General features: G+C 47.2%; 1 protein-coding gene across 1 annotated transcript in view; it reads right to left on the bottom strand.

Moving 5' to 3' along the window:
- Positions 1-26,203, bottom strand: part of LOC118832733 (vascular endothelial growth factor receptor kdr-like) — a 201,196-nt gene that overhangs the window by 32,469 nt on the left and 142,524 nt on the right. The window contains exons 13-19 of the mRNA XM_036740068.1: positions 19,740-20,033; positions 17,769-17,915; positions 15,114-15,239; positions 11,106-11,212; positions 8,452-8,587; positions 7,439-7,543; positions 5,275-5,388 (exon numbers count right to left, since the gene is read on the bottom strand). Of these exons, the coding sequence (XP_036595963.1) occupies positions 5,275-5,388; positions 7,439-7,543; positions 8,452-8,587; positions 11,106-11,212; positions 15,114-15,239; positions 17,769-17,915; positions 19,740-20,033 (1,029 nt within the window). The remainder of the gene's footprint in view (positions 1-5,274; positions 5,389-7,438; positions 7,544-8,451; positions 8,588-11,105; positions 11,213-15,113; positions 15,240-17,768; positions 17,916-19,739; positions 20,034-26,203) is intronic.

Raw genomic sequence — 26,203 nt, forward strand, 5'->3', positions numbered from 1 at the left:
CTGGATGCTTGCCACCGAGCTACTCAGACATGGCCCTCAGGGAGATCCCTGTTCATGGGACCCCTACGATTTAGAATCTATTTTCTTTACACTTGAGAAAACCTCCACAGTTGAGCTGTTATACACCCCCAGCTCACCCACCATATGCCCCTCACTGTGCCCGGGACCCGAGTCTTGGGAGTTGCAGCTCCCCCAGGACATTGGTCTGGCTTATAGTCTGATCCCCACAGCCAATCATAGAGGGGAACTAGCTCTGACAGGACTGTTTCTCATCTCATCCTTTCCAGTCATCTTACACCTTATCCCCTGCCTCTGCCCTCACTCTCCAATCCAGTGATCCTAGCCTCCTTACTCTTCCTCCAATAAGACCCCTCCATCATCTCCCGACTCCAGGTATTTGCACTGGCTGGGTCCCCTGCAAGGAATGCTCATCCTCCTCACCTCTGCCTCCTGGCATCCATGGCTTCTTTCAAGTCCCAGCTCAAATCCCACTTTCTACAGGAAACTTCTCCAACTCCCCCCACCCCCATTAATTCTTGGGCCTTGCCCCTGTTGATTATTTCCTATTTATCCTGTGTACAGCTTGTTTGTACATAGCTGCCTGCATGTTGCCTCTTCTATTAGACTGTGAACACCTTGAAAGCTGGGACTGTCTCTTGCCTCTTTTTATATCCCCAGCATTTAGCACAGTGCCTAGCACATTGTAGGCATGGGTAAGAGGAACTAAGACAGAAAAAGTTGATAGGTGTTACATGGTAGAGGGCTGGAAATCCTGTATTTTATCTAAGAGGCAATAGGGAGCTATTGAAGATTCTTGACTTGGGGGAGGGGAGGACATGGTCAGATGTGTGTTTTTGGAATGTTGATTTGACAGCTGCCTGCAAGGTGGAAAGTAGGAGAGAAAGATTAAATTTAATTAAAGTGTGTGTGGCGCAGGGTGGGGTGGGACTCATTGGGAGGCTGTTGAAATAGCTCAGGTGAGAAAAGCTGGAGGCCTGAACCAGGATGGGGGCTTTGAGTGAAGAGAAGGAAATGGACGTGAGAGGTGTTCGTGAGGCAAAATTGACAAGACTTGGACGCTGGAGGTGAGGGTGGGGGAAGAAGAGTCAAGGAGGAGTCCAAAAGGGAGGTGGTGCCTTCCACAAAATGGTGACGTTTCGAGAAGGGATGGTTTGGGGGAAATGTTGAGTTTGAGATGCCTTTGGGCACACAGGTAGAGGCAGTTGGTGACCCGGGACTGGAGCCAAAGAGGCAGAGATGGGCATAGAGATGGGTGGCAGTCACTGACATGAAGATGCTAATGGAGCCCATGGAGGCCATGGAATTGCCCAGGGAGAGGGAGGAGGGGGAAAGGGCCCAGAGCAAAGTCTTGGGCTCCTGCCATTCTTTGGGGAAATGGGAGATCAGGAGCCAGGAGAAGGGAGCTGAGGAGAAGACATTCAGGGACTGGGGAGAACCCGGAGAAAACAGGTCACAGAGACCAAGGGAGGTGAGAGTGACTACGAGGCGGGGAGCCATCTGGAGCCACTGAGAAGTCAAGATGGATGAAGACAAAGGCCAGCAGCTTTGCAAGTTAAGATAACACTGAGAGTCTTGGGGAGTGGGTTTGCAGTTGAGTGGTGGGCTAGGAAAGCAGAATGCAAGGGACGGAGAGCCAAGTGGGAGGCAAGGCCCTGGAGGCCGTGTCAGCAAGCATTCAGCACCTTATCTCTGTCTCTCTCACTGTCTTTTCTCTGTCTCTCAGTCTCTGTCTGTCTGCCTGTCTCTGTCTCTCTCTCACTGTCTTCTCTCTGCCCCTTACTGTCTGTCTCCTGTCTCTTTTTCTCACTGTCTTCCTGTAGATCTCTCTCACTGTCTCGCTCTGTCTCCCTCTCACTGTCTTTCTCACTATCTCTGTTTCTCATTGTCTTTCTGTCTGTGTCTCTGTCTCACTGTCTCTGCCTGTCTCTCTGTCTCTCTCTCTGTCTCTCCTCACTGTCTGTCTCTGTCTCTCTCACTGTCTTCCTATCAGTCTCTCTCTCACTGTCTTTCTCTCTGTCTCTGTCTCTCCTTCTCACTGTCTCTCTGTCTCTGTCTCATGGTCTTCCTCTGTCTCTCACTGTCTTCTCTCTGTCTCACACTGTCTGTCTCTCCTCTGTCTGTCTCTCTCACTGTCTCTGTCTCTCACTGTCTTTCTCACTATCTCTGTTTCTCACTATCTATATGTCTATGTTTCTATCTGTCTCACTGTCTCTGCCTGTCTCTGTCTCTCTCACGCTGTCTCTTTCTCTGTCTCTCCTCACTGTCTGTCTCTGTCTCTCTCACTGTCTTCCTATCAGTCTCTCTCTCACTGTCTTTCTCTCTGTCTCCGTCTCACCTTCTCATTGTCTCTCTGTCTCTGTCTCATGGTCCTCCTCTGTCTCTCACTGTCTTCTCTCTGTCTCAGTCTCTCTCATTGTCTTTCTCTCTGTCACTATCTCTCATTGTTTTCCTCTCTGTCTGTCTCACTGTGTTTCTCACTATCTGTATGTCTGTGTCTCTATCAGTCTCACTGTCTCTGCCTGTCTCTCTCTCACACTGTCTGTCTCTGTCTCTCTTTCTCACTGTCTTCCTATCTGTCTCCCTCTCACTGTCTTTCTCTCTCTGTCTCTCCTCATTGTCTCTCTGTCTCTGTCCCATGGTCCTCTTCTGTCTCTCATTGTCTTCTTCTTGGTCTCTGTATCACTGTCTCTCTCAGCCACCATACTGTCTCTCTCTCTGTGTCTCTGTCTCTCTCAGCCACCATGTCTCCCATTCCCACACCTTCCAAGCTGAAGAGGGCACAGGGTTGAGCCAGGGAAAACCCATACATTTTCTTGGGGATGACTACCCCAGTCTGAGCCTGAGCCCAGGAACAGAGATTTCATTCGAGAGCTAGGTGCCCCAAGCTGGCAAATAGCCAAGCTCTCAGTGCCTGCAGGCAACTTTGGCGTCTGCACTGCCGAGAGGGTGGCCTTGCTGGAGGTCCCCTGTGCCACTGACATCAGGAAGCCGGACTTAAAAAAAGGCACCCCAACTTTTTCCTTTGCAACCCAGAGCCCAAAGAACACTGGTGGTGTGAGCTGCTGGGAATGTAATAGCCAAGGGCCATGGGCTTGGGGGTAGGGCCACCATTCTCTAGATAGCCTCCTACCCCCGGCTTGCCAGCATCGCCAGGCTAATCTTCCTTTTTAACAGATCTGCTGATGTCACTCCTCAGAGAAGGGAAAGCTCCCCGTCTGAGGGAGTGGGCACTCACATTTCATTACTGCCTGCATAACCTTAGACAAGTTCACTACACCTCATTTCATCATTTTTGAAATGGAGGTAGGGTAGACTAGGTCACCTCTAAGATTTCTTCCAGTTCTAAATCCTCTGCTCAAATATCTTCAATGGCTCCTTATTATTTCTTGAGTAAAGTTCAAATTCTTCTACTTGGCACTCAAGCCCCTGTACAATCTGATCCCAATTCTGCCTTCTCAGATTTATCTCATCTTATTCCTCCACTCTGGACTCCATGTTCCAGCCAAACTGGACCATTTTCCATCCCCTAGATATATCCTGTATGTTCCCACCTCAGTGCCTTTGTTCATGCTGCTCCCTCTGCCTGGAATGCCATACCTCTTTCTAAATACTTCTTGAATTTCATACTCATCTGACTCAAAGACTAGCTCTTCCAAGAAGCCTTCTATGACCCCCCCTCCCCGATCAGCATCAACCTTTCCCTCTTCCAATGAAGATCAGCCCTTGCTCTGCCATTTAATTCTAGAGTTTCCTAGGAATTGAGAAGTTTAAGTGACTTGCCCAGGGTCACTCAGCCAGTACCGGTCAGAGATTGGACTTTGAACCCAGGTGGTCATGACTCTGAGACCAGCTCTCTATCCACCATGCCGGATTCTCTGTCAAAGTGAATTCTAGAGGTACAAAGTTCTGTTTTAGGGGTACATTTGTGCCATTATTAGACCATAAGTCCCATAAAGGCAAGGTCTGTCTCAACTTTACACACACATCCCCAGCTGGTTCTGACCTTTATTTTATACATGTACTTGATGGATGGATGGATAGATGGAATGAATGAATGAAATGACAGGCACCTAAATGGCCCTCAGGGATTTCTCCAGCACCACAGTCAAGGCTGCAGCAGATAGAGCACCGGGCCTGGAGTCAGAAGGATTCATCTTCCTGAACTCCAATCTGGCCTCAGACCCTTCCTAGCTGTGTGACCCTGGGTAAGTCACTTCACCCTGTCTGCCTCAGTTTCCTCATCTGTAAAATGAGCTGGAGAAGGAAGTGGCAAACCCCTCCAGCATCTCTGCCAAGAAAACCCCAAATGGGGTCACAGAGAGTCGGACACGACTGAAAAATGACAACACAAGGGCAGGAAAAAAGGAGTCATGTCTACAGTGACCAAGATGTATCCACTTAGTTACCCCTGTCCCAGGCTACCTTCCTCCCTCCTTTCTCCTTAGCACAGCCATTCTGTGTATGGGGATCAGAGGATCACGGCATCAGACATCTCTTGCTGGAAGGATCCTCAGAGACCAGCTAGGCCAACTCATTTTATGGAAGAGGAAACTGAGGCTATTTATTAAGTGTCAAAGGTGAAAGTCAAACCCAAGTATCTTCTGACCTCAAGTCCATCACACTAGCCATGACAACACACTGATGTGAACTTATCTTTCTTTCTACAAGCCTAGTATTTCCTCTATCATGCTGCCTTTTCTATCAAAATATCAATTAGCAAACATTTATTAAGCACCTACTATATGCCAGGCACTGGGGATGCAAAGGTGAAGAATAAGGCAGTCCCTATTCATACAGAGCTTACATTTTCATTTTTCTAGACCTAATGAGAGGCAGGAGAACGGAACCTCTGATTTGGAAGATGACCATCTGTAGGCCCAACTCTTCATCCTTTTATGTTTTATGCTGGACACAACATGGATCATTTAGGGGTACGCATTGGAGGGGGAAGAGGAAATGTGCTTTGAATCTGCTACCATCTGGGAAGGGCCAGTGGTTCTTGGGGATCATAAGATGATAGATTTTGAACCTAATAGGTTATCTAGGCCAATTGCCTCCCTTTACAGATGAGGAAACTGAGGCAGACGGGGATGAAGTGACTTACTCAGGTAATAAATAAATGGCAGAGCTGTGATCTGAACCCAGGTCAGCTAACTTCCAACTCAGTACACCTTACACTGGAGTACCCTGGGGCTTGGTTTTCCAGCCTACCTAGGGGTTGAGAGGGAGGGAGATGACCCTCAGAACTCTTACCTCCAGGCTTGGTGCAGGCTCCCAGCAGGTTGACTACGTTCAGGTGGTGGCCGATGTGGATCAGGATCTTGAGCTCTGACATCAGGGCCTTGCACTCATTGGATGTTGCACACTCTGCAAAAAGGCCCCAGGACAGCCATCATTATAAAAGGGGATGTTTGTTTGTCAGGGCTGCTGGAGGTGGGGGAGCATCTCAGATCCTGTTTACTGACCCAACTGAGGATGCCAGCAGGAAGAGCCTGAACACAAACACCCTGATGATTAGTGGTTGTACTCGAAAAACAATGCCATAAACAGATAAATAGTGCCTTGGGGCCCACTGGCCTGCCAGTGATCTGAACTCTAATGGTATCCTGGGCCTCAAGTCCTTTTCCTCTTTCCTTCCTCAGAATGCCTCTGTGGTGGCTTCCTCTGTGCTTAACCCTTTCAGGACAAGAGAGAGGACTGGAAGAGGTCATCAAATACATGACCCTTGAGAGTTTGGGAAAATTAACTAATTACCCCCAAGGGGGCCACCAATCTAAATCCCCTTTGTCAATGTCAGAAGATGCTGACGCTGGCGGCTCATCGCCCAATGGTTGCAAGACCACCATGGAAGGGGCTTCCACCACCTACCAAGCCAAAGTGTTATCAGTGGCCGCTGATCCTGAATAGCTAAGGAATTGTAAGAAGAGGGAGGGACCGAATGGCCAAAAGTTGCCATTTCTAGGCTCTGCTCAGCCCTTTCTTCCTCATTTCCTTCTCTGCTTTTCCAATGTTGCTTTAAAGCCAACAGATGGAGTGAAAACACAGGATTAATATCATCTCTTAGCACTCCACTCACCTATTTCAGCAGGTGCTTATGGAGGAATGTTGGCTATATTTTAACATTCTGTGTTCTAAGAAGCTAGTCCAGAGAGCAAGAACTAGGGCTGGAAGGGAAACCTTAGAATGAAGAAGGTCAGAGCTGGGGGGGTGGTATTCTTAGATATCATCTAAGTGCCCCCCCATTTCAGAGAAGAGGAAGCTGAGGCCCAGAGGAATGAAGTCATTTGTCCCAGGTCCCACTGCTTATCAGTGGCAGAGCGGGACTTAGGGCCGAGGTCACCTGCCTTGAACGTCTCCCACCATTCACAGCTGCCTCTTCCTCCATCTTTGCCCAAGCTGCTGCCCACTCCCTGAGTATTACTGAAGAGCTCTCTGATGGGGTAAAAAGGAGATACCACTTGTTCCTGATCCTTCCCAATCCCAGCTGAGTCTAGCATCTAAAGGGGAGCCTGGATCTCACAGAGGTGAACCTTTTCCTAGGCTCCCCTATTGTAGACTGAACACTTCCTCTGTAGTTGGACCATGTCATTTCCTACATTTATGGGCTTTGGGCTCCCTGCAGGAAGGTGCTTTGGGGCTGAGCTTTCCAACTGGGCTTAGAGAGACTAAATAACATGACAGATGCCCTGTCTGGGCTGTGGTCTATAGGGAATGCTCAGGCACCAGGGAGTTCAAGTAGAGGCTGGATGACTCCTTTGTCAAGTGTTCCTGCAGAGGAGCTTCTTGACCAGGTAGGGAGTAGACCCTTCCAGTTCCAAGATGGATTCACTAACATCTCTAAATGAAACCCAGCTCACTTCTCTTTCTTGGACTACATTCTGTTCTCTTGTTGGGGCATGAGCCTTAAAGTGGCCCCGCAGGGTGACTGTTTGTCCTGTCCTGCCTGCTGACATCCCTAGGCCAATAGCCTAACAATGATAATGATAATAATAATATTTATATAGTACCTACTATGTGTCAGGCACTGTGTTAGGCATTTTACAATTATTAACCTACTTGATCCTCACAACACTGGGAAGTCCATTTTAAAGTTGGAGAAACTGAGGCAGACAGGGTGAAGTGACCTGCCCAGGGTCCCACAGGAAGGAAATGTTTGAGGCAGCATTTGAATTCAGGTCCTCCTGACTCCAGGCCTGGTGCCATTGTGATGCCCTGTAGGAGCCCCCTGTTTCAGACTAACACAGGGCCTGCACACAGCAGGAACTTAGGACAGGTAAGAAACCTGTCCCTATTAGGAGCATGAGCATACAGACAAGTTTGGCCCCTGGGTTCTCCACCCTCCAAAGCTCCTATGGCCCACTCATGCCCAGTCTCCTCAGCAAGGATGCCCCTGGGGGAGAGCCAAGGGAAACATTACCTTTCAGCATTTTCACAGCCACCGTTTTGCAGGTTGAAGATTTGTCAATGCCAAAGGCGGACGCCTCCACCACCTTCCCAAAGGCACCGTGACCCAGGGTCTTCCCTTCAGGAGTGAGAGGGGAGAATGAGCAGCAGGAAGCAGGGAAGCCCCAAGACAGTAGCAACCATTCCCATGGTATAATAGCAGCCCCATCCTTGCAGCCCAGACACCGAGCAGATTGAGACAGTATCTGAGCAGGTGGGGGATAGAGAGAGTCATTTAAAACCTCCCCCTGAGGCTTTAAATGGCAGGATTGAACCTCAGTCAAGGAGAATTTAGAAACCTCTACAGCAGAAACCCATCATCTGGCCCAATCTCCGCATTTTACAGAAGAAAGCGAGACCAAGAGAATCGAGGGAACCTGCCCAAGTTCACACAGGCAGGAAGTAATGGAATGAGGATTTGAACTCAGATCTTGTCATTCTAAAGCCAGTATCTTTCCACTGAAATCCTTCACTCTCATTTTACAAAAGAAACTGAGGCCCAGAGAGGGAAAGGGGTCACAGAGCAAGTCAGTGGAAGAGGCAGGACTTTGCCCTGGCTAACTTCCTCTCCATACCCTACAGATGATGGCATGTCTACAGAATGAGGCTGGCCCCCGGTACTCACAGACTCTCAAGAGATGAGAAAGAGCCACATTACCTACCCCCACCCAAAAACTGGGCTTGCCAATATTCAAGAGGTTCCATTTCCAGGATGCATTTCTGATCCAAGCCTCAGTTTCCTCAGCTGTAAAATGTGGACAGTAATTACTGCTCACAGCCCTTCCCTCACAAGGAAGGTGAATGGCAGGTCTTTGGTAAATGGGAAAGGCTCTGGCCAAGGACATGTGGCAGAAACTCATTTCTGCTCAAGTATGCCACCAAACACTTGGAATGACAAAAAGATAGATTCTTCCTCCTTCACTTCTAGACTTCCTTAGTAACCCTGGAAGGGGCTGGGAGGGCAAGAGAAGAGGATGGGCAGCTTACCCAACCGTAAGCGATCTCTAGGGAATTCCCATTTGCTGCTATCGTAGGGCAGCTGGTCACACTGCTGGTCGAGAGGCACCTCTTCAGGGTCCATGATGATGGACAGATATCCTGTCTTGATGTCAGGGGTGTTGGGCTACAAGGGGACAAAGAAAACCGGCTCTTAGTAGGTCGTCCTGTTCCCACTGACCCATGGGCTTCTCCAGCTTCTTAATCTGCCTTCACTAGTGAATCGGCAGGCTGAAGTCAAATGGCGTCCTAGAGTGGTGGGAAGAACATTGGAAATCTAAGTTCCAACCTTGGCTCCACTGTCACGTTTACTTTGTGACCTTGGGAAAGTCACTTGCTTTCTCTAGGTCTCATTGCCTCATTTGTAAAGTGAGAGGGAAGGAACTAGGAAAGTTCCATCTAGCTCTGAGAGTCTACGTTTTTAAAGTCTTCAAAGGTCTTACCCAACTCTGATATTCTGTGTTCTAGGTCTATCTCAGCTTGGACATTCTGTGCTCTAAGAGCACTCCCAGCTTGGGTATTCTGTATTCTAAGGTTCTTCCTAGCTCTGACATGTGTTCTAAGAGCCTGCCAGCTCTGACATCATGTATTATAGGTCCCTCTCAGCTCTAACATTCTGTGTTCTAAGAGCACTCCCAGATTGGGAATTCTATATTCTGAGGTTATTCCCAGCTCTGACATTCTGTGTTCTAAGAGAGCCCTCCCAGCTTGGGTATTCTGTATTCTAGGTCCCTCTCAGCTCTGACATTCTTTGTTTTAACAGCCCTCCAGCTCTGACATCTGGTATTCTAGGTCCCTCCCAGTTCTGACATTCTGTGTTCTAAGAACCCTCCCAGATTGGGAATTCTATATTCTAAGGTCCTTCCTAGCTCTGACATTCTGTGTTCTAAGAGCCCTCCAGCTCTCACATCCTGTATTCCAGGTCCCTCTCAGCTCTGATATTCTTTGTCCTAAGAGCCCTTCCAGCTCTGACATTCTGTGTGCTAAAAGCCCTCCTAGCTTGAGCATTCTGTATTCTAAGGTCCTTCCCAGCTCTGGCATTCTGTTTTCTAGGTCCCTCTCAGCTCTGACATTCTGTGTTTTAAGAGCTCTTCCAGCTTGGGTAGTCTGTATTCTCAGGTTCTTCCTAGCTCTGACAGGTGTTCTAAGAGCCTGCCAGCTCTGACATCTTGTATTCTAGGTCCCTCTCAGCTCTGACAATCTGTGTTCTAAGAGCCCTCTCAACTCTAGCATTCTGTATTCTAAGAGCCCTCCCAGATTGTGAATCCTATATTGTAAGGTTCCTCCTAGCTCTGACATTCTGTGTTCTAAGAGCTCTCCCAGCTTGGGTATTTTGTATTCTAAAGTCCTTCCTAGCTCTGACATTCTTTGTCCTAAGAGCCCTCCCAGCTGTGACATTCTGTGTTCTAAGAGCCCTCCCAGCTTGGGTATTCTATATTCTAGGACCCTCTCAGTTCTCATATTCTTTGTTCTAAGAGCCCTCCAGCTCTGACATCCAGTATTCTAGGTCCCTCTCAGCTTGGACATTCTGTGTTCTAAGAGCCCTCCCAGCTTGGGTATTCTGTATTCTAAGATCCTTCCTAGCTTCAGCTAGTCTCTGGTCCCAGTTGGCTCCAGAGGGTAGAATTGGAAATGGTGGGTAGATGCTGACACCTTCCTAACAGGTGTCCTAGAGCAGAATGGACTGCCTCAAGAGGGAGCGAGTTTCTTGTCTTCGAGGAGAGGCTAGACATCTTGTTGGCAATGTTGGATGCCATTGGCATCATTGGTGATATTGGAGAGGGCATTCTTGTCTAGGCAGGGGTTGGCCTAGTTGTTGCCTGCCTGCTGAGGCCCCTTACAGACTGGAGAAACCAATGTTCTTTCCTCCCCAAAATTATGCTCAGTAAATAAGAAGACTGGCTGAGCTCTGACCCTTTTTACTGTTGGCTGAAATTCCTCTATCATGGGGTTTTTAGCACAGCAAAAGGAACTTAAGAACCTTTTCTGCCCTTGGGAGGAGACATGAGTTAGGAGAAACATAGTTTACCACTTGGTGAAAGACCTGATCCATCCATCACACCCATATGTTAGAGAGAGTGAGTATGTCTGTGACACTTTACAAAGATGATCTCATCTGGTCCTTACAACAGCCCTGGGAGGCAGGAGGCAAAGAGGGGTAAAGTAACTTGCCCAGGGTCAAGTTGCTAGTGTCTGAGGCAGGACTTGAACCCTTCTTGGATCCTGGGCCAGCTGTCTCTTTCTCCCAGGCAGTGCCCTTCTCTAGGTAGGGCAGACTCCTCCATCCTATCTTCTGCCAAAGACCTTTCAGAGGTCTCTGGCAACATCCAATGTGAAAGGCATGCCAACTGTGAGGAGGGTGCTGTCACAATGGTCATGCTTAGGGGTCAAATGGCATCCAATTTTCAGCCTTAACCTTCTTTGCCAATATCTAAGGACCCACAGAGGAAGGATGCTTAGCCAAGAAACTAGTTCTCCTGCATTGCCAGGGCCTAGAATTATAGAATTTAGAGCTGGACAGAGTTTCAAAGTTCATGTAGCCCAGCGTCTCTACCCCAGTCCATTTCCCCTCCCCCACTTCACAAAAGAGGAAACCAAGGCCCAAGTGTCAGTGCCTTCACTCCCATCCAGTGACTCCCTCATACCTTTCTGAGTTTTCGAATGACCAGGGTCAACAGGAGCCAAAAGAGGGTGGCCGCCAGGCCGGTACATACCAGGATGATGACCTCAACACTGGAGCGCTCCTCTGAACCTATCAACAAGGCAGCAGGGACAGAAGGAGTGGAGAAAAAAACAACATGAGTTCAGGCTGGAGCAGATGGAACAAAAACGTATGGCCTCATAAAGGCCACCATGTTGCTAGATGCCTACTAGCAATCCCAGGTGCCAAACTCTGGGCGCGTGTGTACATGTGATGAGTGTGTATGGGTGGGTGTGAGTGTGTGTCAGTGTGTTGATATTTACTGAGTGTGGGCTGGTCTTTCTGAGACAGATGGCAGGAGCTTAAGGGAGGAACTTTCTTGTCTGTTTGGAAAGGGGATTCAGAGCTGCAGGAGACCTTGGGGCTCATTGAGTCAAACTTTCTCATTTTACAGAGGAGAAAAGGGGCCCTGAGATAGGAAGAGAAGGAACTTACCCAAGGACACAAAACTAATTAGGGGAAGAATCAGGACTAGAACTGAGGTCAACTGCTCAAACAATTAGCAGGCAAATATGTATTAGGCTCTTAATAAGTGCCAAGCAGAGACATAAATGAATCAGTCATCTTTTCCACATCACGGGGGGCTTTGGGGCATGGCGCCCCTGTGATTTGGAAAATACGCATAAAATTTTTTGGCCCTCCCTTTGTACCAGAAAAGAAGTGAATTTTTTTTCTTTTATGCGGTATTGATATTATACAATACTATCCATATGTTTTCTGCATTTTTGAGTTTCTAAACTTTTCCTGTGTCATCTGCTGGCCTTCATGTCCTGTCTGTGGCTTCCTGTAAAACTCTTCCCAAACTCCTATTTAACCTTTTATGCTGACCCACAATATATCAAAACCATGATTGAGAAAGTGGCAATGTGGAAGGGATGACTGTAGTCCCTGCCCTCAAGGACCTTACATTCTATCAGCAGAACCATCCTGTACTGGAGCTTGAGAGGACTGTAAGAGACCATTCTACCTTCAGCTTCTGTGACAGAAGGTTATGGGAGAAAGAGCAGAAGAAAGAAATGCTTGAGATGAATAAGAAATTGTGTAGGTGATTTGGGAGGGGCTGGCCTTACAAAGAAAGCAGGACATTCAACTTGGGGAGGAGAAATTTGGGAGAAATTGAGGATATTTGAAGGAGAATAATTCTGATTCTAGCTTTTTGAGGATATTTGAAGGAGAATAATTCTGATTCTAGCTTTTGTGAAAGTTAAAGGATGGCATCAAGGAGGACTAAGAAGATGTAAGGGGGAGGAACCTAAAGAGAATGCCTTAAAGTGAAGGATAAGACAAGGTGGTTGGCAAGGAAAGGTGAGCAAGGAAAGGCAAGTAGAGTAAACTGGCGGATAAAACAAATTGATCAGACAGAGAAGACTAATGCCAGGGAGAGGAGAGATGGGCTGTGATCTGTAGATAAAAGAAACTGAGTGGGACTATCAAGTGACTACGAGATGGTAAAATAGTTTGCAAATCCTTAAAAAGCTGCAAAAGCAGCTTCAAAAAACAAGGCTAACAATCTCAATTGATATGGAAAGCAGGATGAATTTTGCAGTATGGTGCAATGTTTGTATTCTTGTCATAAAGGAGTGACTGTTATTCAGACCCCAGGTATAAACTTGTCTCCTTCCTATAAGAAAAGGCAAAGGGATGAAGGGGTGGGGAACCTGTGGCCTCAAGGCCACATGTGGCCTTCTATGTCCTTGGGTGCAGCCATTTGATGGAGTCCAAGTTTGACAGAACAAATCCTTTTACTAAAGGAATTTCTTCTGTGTTGTCAAGAACAATGAAGTGCCCCTAAAAATGGAAGTTGGTCTTTAAGAGGGAAGATCCAAGATAGAGGAAGGAAGCTTGGTCCTTGTCAAGAGGTCAGAGAGTGGAAGGAGGTCACACAGAGGATGATGAGAGGTATATACTTGGGGCTCAGAAGCAAATCTGAGGCCCTTCCTGAAGAGGAAGAGATTGTTGCTCTAAGAGAAAGCATCTGACTATCCTCCAAGGGATGGTATATGAGCCACAGAAGCTATCAGATGAGTGATCATTCAGTTAATGTGATAGAGAGTAGCGCTGGTTTGTGATTCACTGCTTGGGCGAATTGAGGGGGGACCTGCTATTAACAAATACAGAGAGGTCTGTTGTCTTCCCAGGGACCTTTATCCAAGACATAACAGAGAACCTTCCAAATGGATGAATACTGTTCACTTCTGGTGATTCATATGGGCACAAATGATTCTTCCAGAAGGAACCAAAAAATGCCGTCAACGCTTACGAAATCTTGGGCAAGAAACTAGACTATGTGGACACAGCTTGTGTTTTTCTTGCTGCTACCCATTGATGGCAAAGGGTAAAGTAGAGGAAAATTGGTTTGGGAAGGAAGCACTTTGGACTTCTGGACCACAGCTTAAGATACATGAAGTGACAGGCACAGATGAAGTGTCCCTAAAAAGGCTGGTAAGAAAGTATTTGTCAAGTGTCTTCCAAATCTAACTGAAGGGGCTTTAAACTAAAAAGCATAAGGAGATGAGAAAGCAGCTGACGGAGATCCACCAAGGGGAGATACAATAGTTATAACGAAGGAGGAAGTATAGTGGCTAAGGTACCCAGAAGTTCATAGGACACCGAATCCAAGAAAGTGCCAGTAAGTAAAATCCATGGCCTCCAGTCTTGATCACAAAGGCCCAAAGTTTAGGCAATAGGCAAGAGCAGGGGTGGGGACCTGTGTCTTCGAGGCCACATGTTGCCCTCTAGGTCCTCAAGTGCAGCCCTCTGACTAAATCCAAGCTTCACAGAACAAATCCCCTCTATGTCCTCAAGTGTGGCCCTTTGACTGAATCCAAACCTCACAGAACAAATCTCCTTAATAAAAGGATTTGGTCTGTAAAACTTGGACTCAGTCAGAAGGCCACACCCAAGGACCTAGAAGGCCACATGTGGCCTCAAGGCTGCAGGTTCCCCACCCCTGCACTAGAGTAACTGGAGATGCAAATGCAAAAAGGTAAATTTGACTTCACAGGTGTTATTGCAACTTGGGGTGGTGGTGGTGTGGAACCTACGACTGGAATATGGCTCTGGATGGGTATAGCTTATTCAAAAGACACAGAATAGGTAAATGGAGGCCATTATTGTATATTCAAAAATATACTCATGGGGGTAAATCCAGGAACCAGAGATCGGGAAACATGGTGGAGAACATTTGTATGAAGATCAATGGAAGCAGAAACAAAAATGATTTTACCACATGAGAATATAGACTACCCCCCTTCCCCCAAAGACGAACTTCAAGAGGGATAAGGGTCAAGGTCAGTTTAGGACAAGCTGCGTTTGAGATGCCTGTGGGACACCTGGTTGGAGATCTCTAAGAGGTGGGACTAGAGGTTTGGAGAGAGGTTAGGGCTGGATGATTGAGGAATCATCTTTATAGGGATGGCAACTGAACCCATGAGAGCATTGTTTTGATGGATCACTAACTATAATAAAATGATGATGATGATGATAACATTTATAGAATTCCTATCACTCTTCTGGTAAGATGGAAGATCATTAGTCCTTACTGTCTTCCCTGTGACTACACCCTCTAGCAGGCATTGCCACCTGCCCTACCAATGAACCCTGGGGACAGCTGGGCCTTTCTATCCACCCAGCAGACAAACTCTCTTGGAAGTGTGAGAGTGGGGACTGTCTCACTCTTCAATTGTCCAGTGCTTAGCAAATAGGAAAGGCCTACTTTTTTCCCATTCATTCATTCATTCTATGATTTTTACATTCATTCATTCTGTGATTCATTCAGTTAAATCCCCTTATTTTATTCCTATATTACTATGCTCTTTTCATCATGCCACACTGGACTAGAAATCCAGTTTCAAAAGGAGACAAAGGTAGGCATTCATGCATGTGTAACATTTCATGCTCAAAATTATAAATGGATCCATGTGAGGCTTGTAGGCCAGAGGTTCCAACTTACCTGCCACAGTAATAAGGGCTGAAGTGCTGACTTGGCCGATCTCATTGGTGGCTTTGCACTTGTAGGTGCCTTCATCATCCTTCTTAGCTCGTTCAATAACCAGGGTGTTGTTCTCCAAGGAGATGCCTGCAATGAGTATTGGCCCCTTAGGGAGAGAACAGCCTGACTGGGAGCTCCCTGCCTGCAGCACATCAACTCTTCTCAAGGGGCTCCATGCTAGTAGAAATCCTGCCAACTGGGAAGGATATTCTCCGGCCAATTCCATTCCCAACTCCTGACCATCAGCCCTCTTACAAAGAGGCTTTCCTTTCCTTTCTTTCTTTTTCTCTTTCTTTCCTTCTTTCTTTCCTTCCTTCCTTCTTTCTTTCCTTTCTTTCTCTCTTTCCTTCCTTCTTTCCTTTTCTCTTTCTTCCTTTTTTTCTTTCCTTTATTTTTTCTCTTTCTTCCTTCCTTCTTTTTTCTTTCTTCCTTTCTTTCTTTTTCTCTTTGCTTCTTTCTTTTCTTTCTTCCTTCCTTTTTCTTTCTTTTCTTTCCTTTCTCCTTCCCTCCTTCCTTTCTTCCTCTCTTCCTTCCTCCCTTCCTTCCTTCCCTCCCTACCTTCCTTCCTTCCTCCCCTCCCTCCCTTCCTTCCTTCCCTCCCTCCCTTCCTTCCCTCCCTCTCCCTAATCTGGCTGATCCGGCCCTGATCTCAGCAACTTAGCCACAAAGGGAGCTTTGTGGCTGTAATAGGAAAGAGGCCAACAGCCACCTGAGAGGCTGCTGATCCATTCTCTGTCTCCTTGGAACTCATCACAATAATCACACTAACAGACACATCTATCAGATGACCTTCATGGGCCTTAGCTCTCCTCGGCCACCTCTCAGAGTAGGTAGGGGAAGGCTTCTTATCCCTACTCAACAGATAAGACCAGCTCAATCCTATGATCTCCCTGAGCCACAGAGGCCAGCTAGTTCAATTCCCTCATTTTACGGTCAGAAACTGAAGCCCAGGGAGGGGAAGGGACTTGCTCAAGCTCACACATAGAATCCTACACCTTGAGCTAAAAGGAATCTCAGAGGTCATTTAGTTCAATTCCTTCATTTTACAGTGGAGGAAACTGAGGCCCCAAAGAGGCTATAGGACTTAGCCAAGGACACATAACATTTTATTCTATATCTCTCTAGGGCTGTAGGTGGTGCTGAAGTGGGTAGAACATTGGGCCTGGAGTCACAAAGACTTGAGTTCAAATCCAGCATCATACACTTCCTAGCTGTGTGACCCTGGGTATGTCACTTCACTCTATTTGCCTCAGTTTCCTCATCTGTAAAGTGGGCTGGAGAAGGAAATGGCCAGCTACTCCAGGATCTCTGCCAAGAAAACCCCAAATGGGGTCACAAAGAGTTGGTGACAACTAAAAAATGGCTGAACACCGCCACCATGTCTCTGCTGTACTTATGACATAATGCTGTACATGATCTCTATCTTTGTGTCTTAGCTTCCTGCTAGGTTTTCTAATGTATATTCCATGAAGACGGAGATCTGGTCTTAGCTGACCTTCTACATCCCCTGGGGCCAGCATGCATTAGGTGCTTAACAAATGCTTGCTGCCTGAGCATCTGCGATCCAAACATAGCCTCGCGTTCTTATGTGTGGCAAAAGCAGCCTTCTGACATTCCCTTCCTTATCCCTCTCCCCAGCTGTTACTCCTCCACCGCACTAAATGTTCTCAGTATTTACTCCATATACACCTTGTACTGACTAATCTGTGTCCACATGCTTCTTCCTAGTAGAGTGTAATAATAATAACTAGTATTCATATAATGTTTTAAGGTTGGTAAAGCATTTATATATATTATCTCATTTGATCCTCACAACAACCCTGGGAGATATGTGCTATTATTATTCCATTTTACAGATGAGAAAACTGAGATAAACTGAGGGTAAATGACTTGCCCAAAGTCACACAGCTAGGAAGTATCTGAGGCATGATTTGAACTCAGGTCTTCCTGATTCCAGGTCTAGCACTCTAAAGGCTGCCTCTATAGACAGGCAGTTTTGTAGGTAGGGCCTTGCACACCGTAGGTACACAATAAATGCTTCTTGACTGACTGACTGAATCAAGGGCCCCTCAACAAGAGGATGTCCACTATGGAAAGGAGCCAATGGGATTACCCAGATGGCAATCCTGGCATTTATCTCGTGTGTACTTAGTTAGGTGTAAGCTGTTGCCCCTACTGGAATGCAAACTCCTTGAGGGCAGAGTCTATTTCCTTTCATCACCATATCCCTAGGGCTTAGCCCAGTGTGGGGCACACAGTAGGTGTTTAATAAATGCTTGTTGCCTGATTGCAATACAGCTGGGCTGCAATATCAAATTGTCTTGGCAGGGGCCAGTGTGTAACCCAGGTTGGGATTTGCTGGAAGTTCAGGTTTGCAAAGCTTAGAGCATACAATGATCTTCCATTCAATGAGAAGAGGATCATGGGATTTAGGACCAGAAAGGCCCTTTGAGATTTTGTGTTAAGCCCTTGTTCAGCAGGTAACTGGAGCCCAGACAGATTAACCCGAGATCCCACAGGCACTAAGTATTACAGGCAAGAAGCCAGGGTAAGGTAGAGTGAGGTGTCCTGGTCCTTAGTCCCCGGAAAAACAGGCCCTGGCCAGGAGTTTCACACCTGAGGCTGGCAGGATGGCATTCCCGTTCTTCAGCCAAGTGATGCCAGGTGTTGGAGTCCCCCCCACTTTACACTGTAGCACAATCTTGCCACTGCTGTTCACATCCAGATCGGTGAGGTTCTCGATGACATAAGGGGCAACTTTTTCTGCAAAGAGAAAGAACAAGCATGGGTTATTATTGGGGCAAGTAGGTTGGCTCAGTGGGCCTGGAATCAGGAAGACATGAGTTCAAACACAGCTTCAGACACCTACTAGCTGTGTGACCCTGGGCAAGTCACTTTGAACTCTGCTTGCCTCAGTTTCCTCAACTGTAAAACAGAGATAATAATAGTACCCACCTCCCAGGTTGTTGTAAAGATCAAATGAGATGTCAATTGTAAAGCGCCGAGCCCAGTACCTGGCACGTAGTGCATGCTACATAAATGTTGGCTATTTTAAATCATAATTATTAATAATAATAGTTAATCACAGCAGCAACTAGCACTTATATAGTTTTTAAGGTTTACAAAACCCCTCATGAATATTATCTCCTTTTATTCTTGCATATTGTCCCTATTTTACAGTTGAAGTAACTGAGACAGGCACAGGTGGACTTGCCCAGGGTCACACAGCCAGTGAGTGTATGAAGCCACATTTTCAGGCCTTCCTGACTCCACGCCCAGTGCTCTGTGCACTCTGATGCCCCCTACCTGCTGACCTTAGCAATATCCTCCCAGCCACCCTCATCTCTAGAACCAGCCTCTCTTTGCCATTTGCTCTCACAGACTTATTTTGTTTTGTTTTTTTGGAGGGGGGAAGGCAGGGCAATTGGGGTTAAGTGACTTGTCCAAGGTCACACAGCTACTAACTGTCAAGTATCTTGAGGTCAAATTTGAACTCAGGTCCTCCTGACTCTAGGGCTGGTGCTCTATTTACTGCAGCACCACTTAGCTGCCCCACATCACTGCAGATTTGTTCACGCAGACGCTTGTGGGCACTTCAGAGGCTTCAATCTAGTTATTGACAGTGGAGAAAACAGGCCCCGAGAAGGGCAGGGATTCTGGGGTCCTATGTAGGATTATGGGTCTAGAGCTGGGAAGGCTTCAGAGGCTGTCTAGTCCAATCCACTAACTTTACAGAAGAAGAACCGAAGACCCAAAGGGATGTAGCAACTGCCCATGGTTTGTCACAGAGTTGGAATCAAACCCAGCTTCTGTGACTTAGCTATGAGCCTAATGACCAGGGCTGTATTACCTGGTGATGGAAGTGATATTCTTTAATCAGTTGGAAATTAATAGCTGGACTCCTTCAAATCATTTGCCAACATTTGGTTCTTCTGAGAAATCTACCCTGAGCTACTGTGGCTGCCAACTGACGACCACGTGTCTAATACTAGAGTAAGGAGCAGTAGCATTGTTTGACAGTTGGGGTATAAGTTTAATAAAATAATAATAGCTGGCATTTATATAATGTCTCAAGGTTTACAAAACACTACACACACATTTGAATTTAACCCTGCAAGGTAGGTATTATTATTATTAAATTAGATTATTATATAAGCCATTATATTAATATAATATTAAATTAGAATGGGAATTTCTTGAGAGCAAGAACTCACAATTTTCTATTTGTGTCCCCAGCACTTTGCACGTAGTAAAAGCTGTAATAAATTCATTTATTCATCATCTCCATTTTACAGATGAAGAACCTGAGTCTCGAAGAGGTGAAGTCACTGCTAAACTAGTAAGTATCTGAGGCAGGATTCAAACACAGGTCTTCCTGACTCCACATCCAGAGGGGTCCTTAGAGTTTATATAGTCCTCCCCCTACCCCACAAGCCTATTTTACAGATGAGGGAAGTGAATTCCAGAAAGACTGTGAGTTGCCAAGGTGAAAGAGCTAATCACTGGTTGGGCCAGAACCCAATGCCAGGTCCCCTGACTCCCGATCCCAGGCTCTCCTTGGGGTAGGCTGTTGCCCTTGGTTCTTACTTCTAGAGAAGAGTCTAGCAGTCCTTTCCAGCACGGCTGTGGTGTTCTTCTTGTTCCAAGCCTTGCACTTGTACTGACCTTCTTGCTGGCGGGACACATTTCGGATCATCAGAGTCAAGGAAATGGAGTATTTGTTCACTCGCCTCTCGGTGTATGAGGCAGGAACCATTTGTCCGAATGGATTGAACCAAGCTAGGTCATCATAGATGTATCTGGCTGCTCTGCAGGTGAGCTGTGCATCATGGCCTTCAATTGCCAAGATCCGAGGTAGGGTTTCCACATGTCCTGGTACATCTGGGAGGAAGGAGAAACATTACTGTTGGTGACCAGAACTTGTCCCTGAACAATAATCCATTCCACCCATGGCCCCAATTTGATGACTCTCAATGAAGGAGGACTCATTACTTCCCTGGGGAGCCGTTACAGTTTTTCCTGATATCAAGTCTCAATTGGCCTCTTCATGCCTTCTACCCATTAGCCCTAGGTCTGCCTTGAGGGAGCCAAGCAGAGGACACAGGAGCCCTCTTCCACATGACAGTCCTTCAAAGGCTTGAAGACAGCTATCATGTCCTTTTTTCCACAGGTGAAATGCCCCCAGTTCCTTCAAGGAACAGCAACCAAAGGGCTTCAGCATGCTGGTTACCCTGCCCTGGACCCTTTCACTGTTCTTCCTGAAATGTGGCCCCCTTGACTAATAGAACACTTCTAATGACATCTGACTGGGGCAGAGGAGAGAGGGGCTATTTAGCTTTCTGGGCAGCCATTATTCATTCACAAGGAGCTTGTAGTCCACTAAAAATCCCAGATCTTCTTTCAGGCAAACTGCTCTCTAACCATGTTGCTCCTGCTTCATATCTGTCCGGTTGATTTTTTGAAACCAAAGTGTAAGATTTTATATCTGTCAGTACTGAATTTCATCTTATAAATATTTGGACTGAGTCACACAGCTAGTAAGCGTCTGAGGTTAGACTGCAACTCAGTTCTTCCTGACTCCAGGCCTGGCACTCTAGCCACTGATGATCAAATGAAGTAATATTTGTAAAGCACTTAGTACTGGACCTGGTACATAGTAGATGCTATATGAATATGTTATTATTATTATTAATATAGATATGTCTCCTTCTAACATAAACAATGGATATCATTAGGAAGAGATAGAATATCAGAGTCAGAAAGCTTAAGAGACATCCAATCCAAAGTCCAAAGAACAGAAACGACTTTCCCAAGGTGACACAGTGAGCTTGTGCAAAAGCACGGAATAGAACCTGGGTTCCCAAATCCCAGGCTGGTCTCTTTACTGCTCTCCCTATACTGTCTCTCTTGTTTGCTTTTCCGTGTTCTGGAGGTGAGGCCTGGTAAAGAAGGGCAGGTGGGATGGGTGGTCAGTGGAAGGGACCTTCAACTGGGTTTTTAGTGGCTTACTTTAAGAGGCTACAGCTTATGGCAAACACCCTGCTTGGTCAACGAATGGAATAAAGACCATAGCTGGGCCTCCCCACTGGTGTGCTGGAGATTGTTTAACAATCAGCTTGACAGGAAAAAATGCATACCTGATACAATTCTTAGTTGAATTTTCATTATTAACATTTCCCCCATTACTTTTTTAAGTCTAGACAATCAACAAAACCATCGGTGAAGCCCTAATGTGTGTTGATTTCTGAGGTATAAGTGCTCATGGTGAAAATTTAACAATCAGCAGATAGGTCTTTCCTTCCACCTCTAACCCTTCGGATGCTGTGAGCCCCAAGGTGATCGCCTGAAGTTTTGGATGTTAACTTCGATGAGCATGGCCAGAGACTGCCAAAGGGCAAAAGGTGATTTCTCTGGGAGCTCTGCTAAGCCATCACACCTGGGCTGGGTTTCGAGGACAGACAAAAGGGCACACAATTTTGCTTCAATCCAGAGTGGCTCCAAATGGCTCTAGGGAGGCATTAATTGGGGATGGACAAAAAGCAGGGCAATTTGGAGGGTTTTGTTCACTTGTTTTTGAATAGAGGTGAGGAGTCAGAATGATTAATTTCTCCCTCAAAAGGCAGTCAGCTAGCTATTCACCTCAAAGGCACTTTGTCGACAGTAACAACAGCTGTCTAGGATTTATACAGCACCTGAGAGTTTGTTAAGGGCATTACAAACATGATGTCATTTGATCCTTGCAACAACTGTGGTAGCTATGATCCCTGTTTAACAGATGGGGAAATTGAGGCATGCAGTGGTGACATGACTTGCCCCAAGGGTCATACAGCTAGGAAGAATCAGACGCAGAATTTGAACTCAGGTCTTCCAGACTACAGTTCCTGCACTTGACTTAATCGAGCTGCTTACACGAGTGGAGTAAAGATGATCATTGTGTAAAATAGGTACCCAGCACCATTTCTTGGGGCTACCTACAAATTTCCCCTCTTCCTCCCCAGGCTGGTTTGATTTTTAATTCTGCCAATATTTGTCTCAATCATGCCCCTCTCTTGAACCACTGCACCCAGCAATGCAAAACTCAGCTGCTGTATTTGGTCATTGGCATCGACAGGCTCCAGAATCGCCTCAACTCCCAAACAGTGTGGTTTGCAGTTAAGGATTCACATATCCCACCCTCCTATTGGCACAGAGCCAATGGAACCAGCTGGGGTGTGTTGTATTGCCACTGCAGGGCCACTGGGCCCTGGTACAGGCACTGCCAATAACCCTGGGGAAGGTGCCAGCCTTGCTTTCCAAATACGGGGCCAGCTTCGATGTAAATAGAATACACTAGCCCAGGCATCAGAAAACATCAGAGATGAAGAAGCAGAGGAGGAGGTAAGCAGACAATGACTTTTTAAGCAAAAGCCAACTGGGAGGCACCTTCTGTTCCATGTGTGATGGTACTCCAGTAACTTCAAAGGCTGCCTAGTGAATCCCCGCCAGAGGCATATGGATAGCACTGAGCATCTCTTGAATTGGGAGATAAAAACCAGAGGCCCTGGGCCATTCTCTGTGCCACACCCCTCCTTCATGCCATCTTCCCCAGGGAAGCTGGAGCCCTGCCTGGAGCATTCACTAGCCCAATAACTGCCATTGGGGAAGGGATGCACCCAGGTTCACAGCAAAGAGCCATTGTGGAAGGTGACTGAGGGCCTCTGGGTAGGGAAGACTCCTGCTCACCTCCGTTAAGCTATAACTGACCAATCAGTAGGCAGGATGCTAGGCTGGCTGAGACAGCTCAAGACTCACAATAGCTCTGCCTCTATGAACCAGAGGAATCTTCCTTAAGGGCCTAGGGCTTAACTCCTGTCTCATATCACTGGCCATAAAAAAGAAACATAATAGTAACTCAGACAAGCTTAGTGACAAAGCCAATATTAAACATGTGCTTCTGATTACAGGTAGAGAGTACGTGTGTGTGGGGCGGGGGGGTGTGGTTACCACAAGGAGGGAAGGGAACAATGCAATACTCAGTACGTATGTGTTCCTGAAAGATGCGGGTGAGCCCTTCAAAAGAAGTAGCTTTTGCTTGTCCATCAGGAACACAGGCCTCTTTCTTCCCAAGCACAGGGCTCTGGGGATGGGAGAGCTGCCATGTTTATGCTCATCTTATCCTTTCCAGGGTTTTTGTGCTCCTAATATATAGGGTCTAGGGATGGAAGGGACCGTTTAATCCAATCCCTCATTTTACAGAGGGGAAACTGAGGCCCAGGGAGGGAAAGAGACCCACCTCGGGTCACACAGACAGTAAACAGAGGCAGAATTTGAACCTGGGCCCTCTGACTTCAAAGCCAGGGCTCTTTTTGCTACATATAGTGCTCACTCATTTTGATTTACAAAAGGGGGGGAAACTGGCCTGCACTGCCCTGAATTAGGCAGGGAAGCTCCTGCTCCCTGGGCCCCACAGGCTGAAAGGGAACTTGAGAGGTCATAGAACCCACACTGGATACACCCTGGCCAGATGGGCATGTGCCCACCGGCTCATTCCCATGCTGGGACCCCAGAGTCACAAGCATGAGATAGGGCCATGCCATCAGGGGCTACTTGGGCCGGGCCTGGGGCTTGGGCTCGGAGGCAGCCCCAGGTCCTGAACTAGGCAATACTTCCCCTGTTAGCCACAGGCCCTCTATCTCACTGGTCTACAGTGTAATCTCCCCACCCCAGGCCCAGCCCAAAGGAGCTTCCCTGGCTCTTCATCACCGAGGCTTCTTCTCTGTTCCCCAACTAGGCCGTGCAGTTCCACCTGATGAGACGGCAGTCAGCAGAGGAAGGCAGAAAGGAAGGCTGACTCCATTTGTATTTACAAGGAAATAATTGGCTTTAATTTCCTGGGCTTTGCTTGGAGATTGGCTTAATTGAAAACTTCTGCCCCCTCCAGATTTCTGCCTCAGACCCTCATCAGGATAGCCCTGCTAACTCTCGGCCAGTCAGGGAGATGGGCTGAGATGACACAGACCCCTTCCCTGTGTGCCCTGTAAACATGTCAAGAGATGGAAGCAACTTTTGTATAAATTGGAGATCCATAAAGTGTCAAGGGATGGGGGGTGGGGGGAGAGAACGGGGCCACCTTCTCAGCCAATGCCTGGAAAGGAATTAGATGAAAACCAGTTTTCCTTCCTTTCTTCCCCTTGCCCCTGGGCCACACTTCAGATAAGTCTGATGGTAGGCACTGGGGAGCTGACAACAGGAAACCCATATGGACCATGTCACTCAGTCTTGGGGGGCCCCATCTGGAGATGAAGACAAGGGGAACAAATGAGGTAATGCCTTTTAGGTTTTCCACAGCAGACCTTGGTTAGCCCGTGGAACAACAGGCTTCCCCAGTGACTGGCTGGCAAGTGTAGGCCAGGCTAGACTCTGCCACCGTGGGGAAAGGCTGCAGAAGCATAATTCCCTTCGAATGCGCTTACTGACAACAGAGACCCACCAACCGGGAGGCAGTATGGTACAGTGGGGAGGGACAAGTGTTTAGATATCCTCTAGAAGCGTTTATGTATTTGTTCTTGTTCAGTTGTGTCTGACACTTCATGACCCTATTTGGCGTCATTTCTATCCCCATCCCAACACACAGTAGAGGCTAGGGAGTGAATCTTGGTAGAACTACTGGGGTGGTTTGCCATTTCCTTCACTTCATTTGACAGATGAGGAAACTGAGGTAAACAGGGCTAAGTGACTTGCCCATGGTCACACAGCTAGTGTCTGAGGCTGGATTTGAATTTAGGACTTCCTGGCTTCAGGCCTGGTGCTCTATCCAATGGGCCACCTACCTATTCCTATTTATATATTATAGAAATGCATTTATATATGTACCAGGTACTGTATATATGTACCAGTACCATGTAGCAGGCACTGTGCCAGGCGCTTTACAAATATGATCTCCCTTGATTGTCATAACAACCTGAGGGGTAGGTGCATATTATGCCTATCATAACAGGTACTATTAGCAGTTGTGTTTATAGTTAAGGAAACTGAGGCAGACAGAAGTCAAATGATTTGCTCAGTCATACAGCTAAGAAGATCTGAGGCTGGATTCAAACTCAGGTTTTCCTGACTCCAGGCACCACGCTCTGAGCCACCACCTGCCTTGATGATGGATTGGGAGTCACGGGCCCTGGGTTTGAGTCCTAGCTATGTCCCTTCTCCTCCCTGGGGCTCAGTTTCCTCCTCTGTCAAATGAGGGGGTTAGACTTGTTCCTTCTGGGTCTCATCACCTTGATGGACCTCTGTTTCCCAACAGGCCTGAGCACGCTCCCCCTCAGCCTTGGCAGTGCCAGTCAGCAGGTGGAGGAGAGTAGGAGGTGGGGGCAGGATGCACATGTGCCCCAGGAGCAGCTGCTGCCTCTATAAACATTGCTGTAGGATTCAGTAGCCCCTTGGAGATCCTTGTGGCCTTCCCCCCACACCCTGTCTTCTCTGAGCCCCATCTCCCTCTACAGGGCCATGGAGGACCAGCCTCACAACCACCTCTTCCACACAGCCACTTGGCTCTGAGCATGTGATGAGACTCTGGGAGGAGCAGGAAAAGGTGGTCACTAGACCCCAAGAAAAGATCCAGCATTGGATGAGGGTAGAGTGTAACTGTGAGGCTCTTCTAAAAAGCTGGACTCCATAGCCTCTGAGGATTGAGCAGGAATAGACCTCGGTTTCCTTGTCTGCCAAATGGGTATAAGAATCCCTCTCCTGCTTACCTGGAGAAGTGACTGGGAAGATCAAGTGACCTAAGGCACCTAAAAGGCCACAAGCTCAGGCCATCCTGATAGGCCCCAAGGGGACTGTGAGTAGTGGGATACTGGAAATCCATTCTTGTCTACCTCTCTGAAATGACTCATGTAACCTTGGACAAGTCAGGCAACTTGTTGGGCCTTGGTTTCCCCAAGTGCAAAATGAAGTGTCTCTAACTCTCAAGATCTGTGGCTGTGCCTAGTCCCAGATGTTGCAAGTGCAGCCCGTTTCCATCTAGAGCCTAACAACCACAGCTGGGGACAGGGTCACCAGGCAGCTGGGGGGAG

The sequence above is a fragment of the Trichosurus vulpecula genome, chromosome X (assembly GCF_011100635.1).
Source record: "Trichosurus vulpecula isolate mTriVul1 chromosome X, mTriVul1.pri, whole genome shotgun sequence".
NCBI classification, from domain to species: Eukaryota; Metazoa; Chordata; class Mammalia; order Diprotodontia; family Phalangeridae; genus Trichosurus; species Trichosurus vulpecula.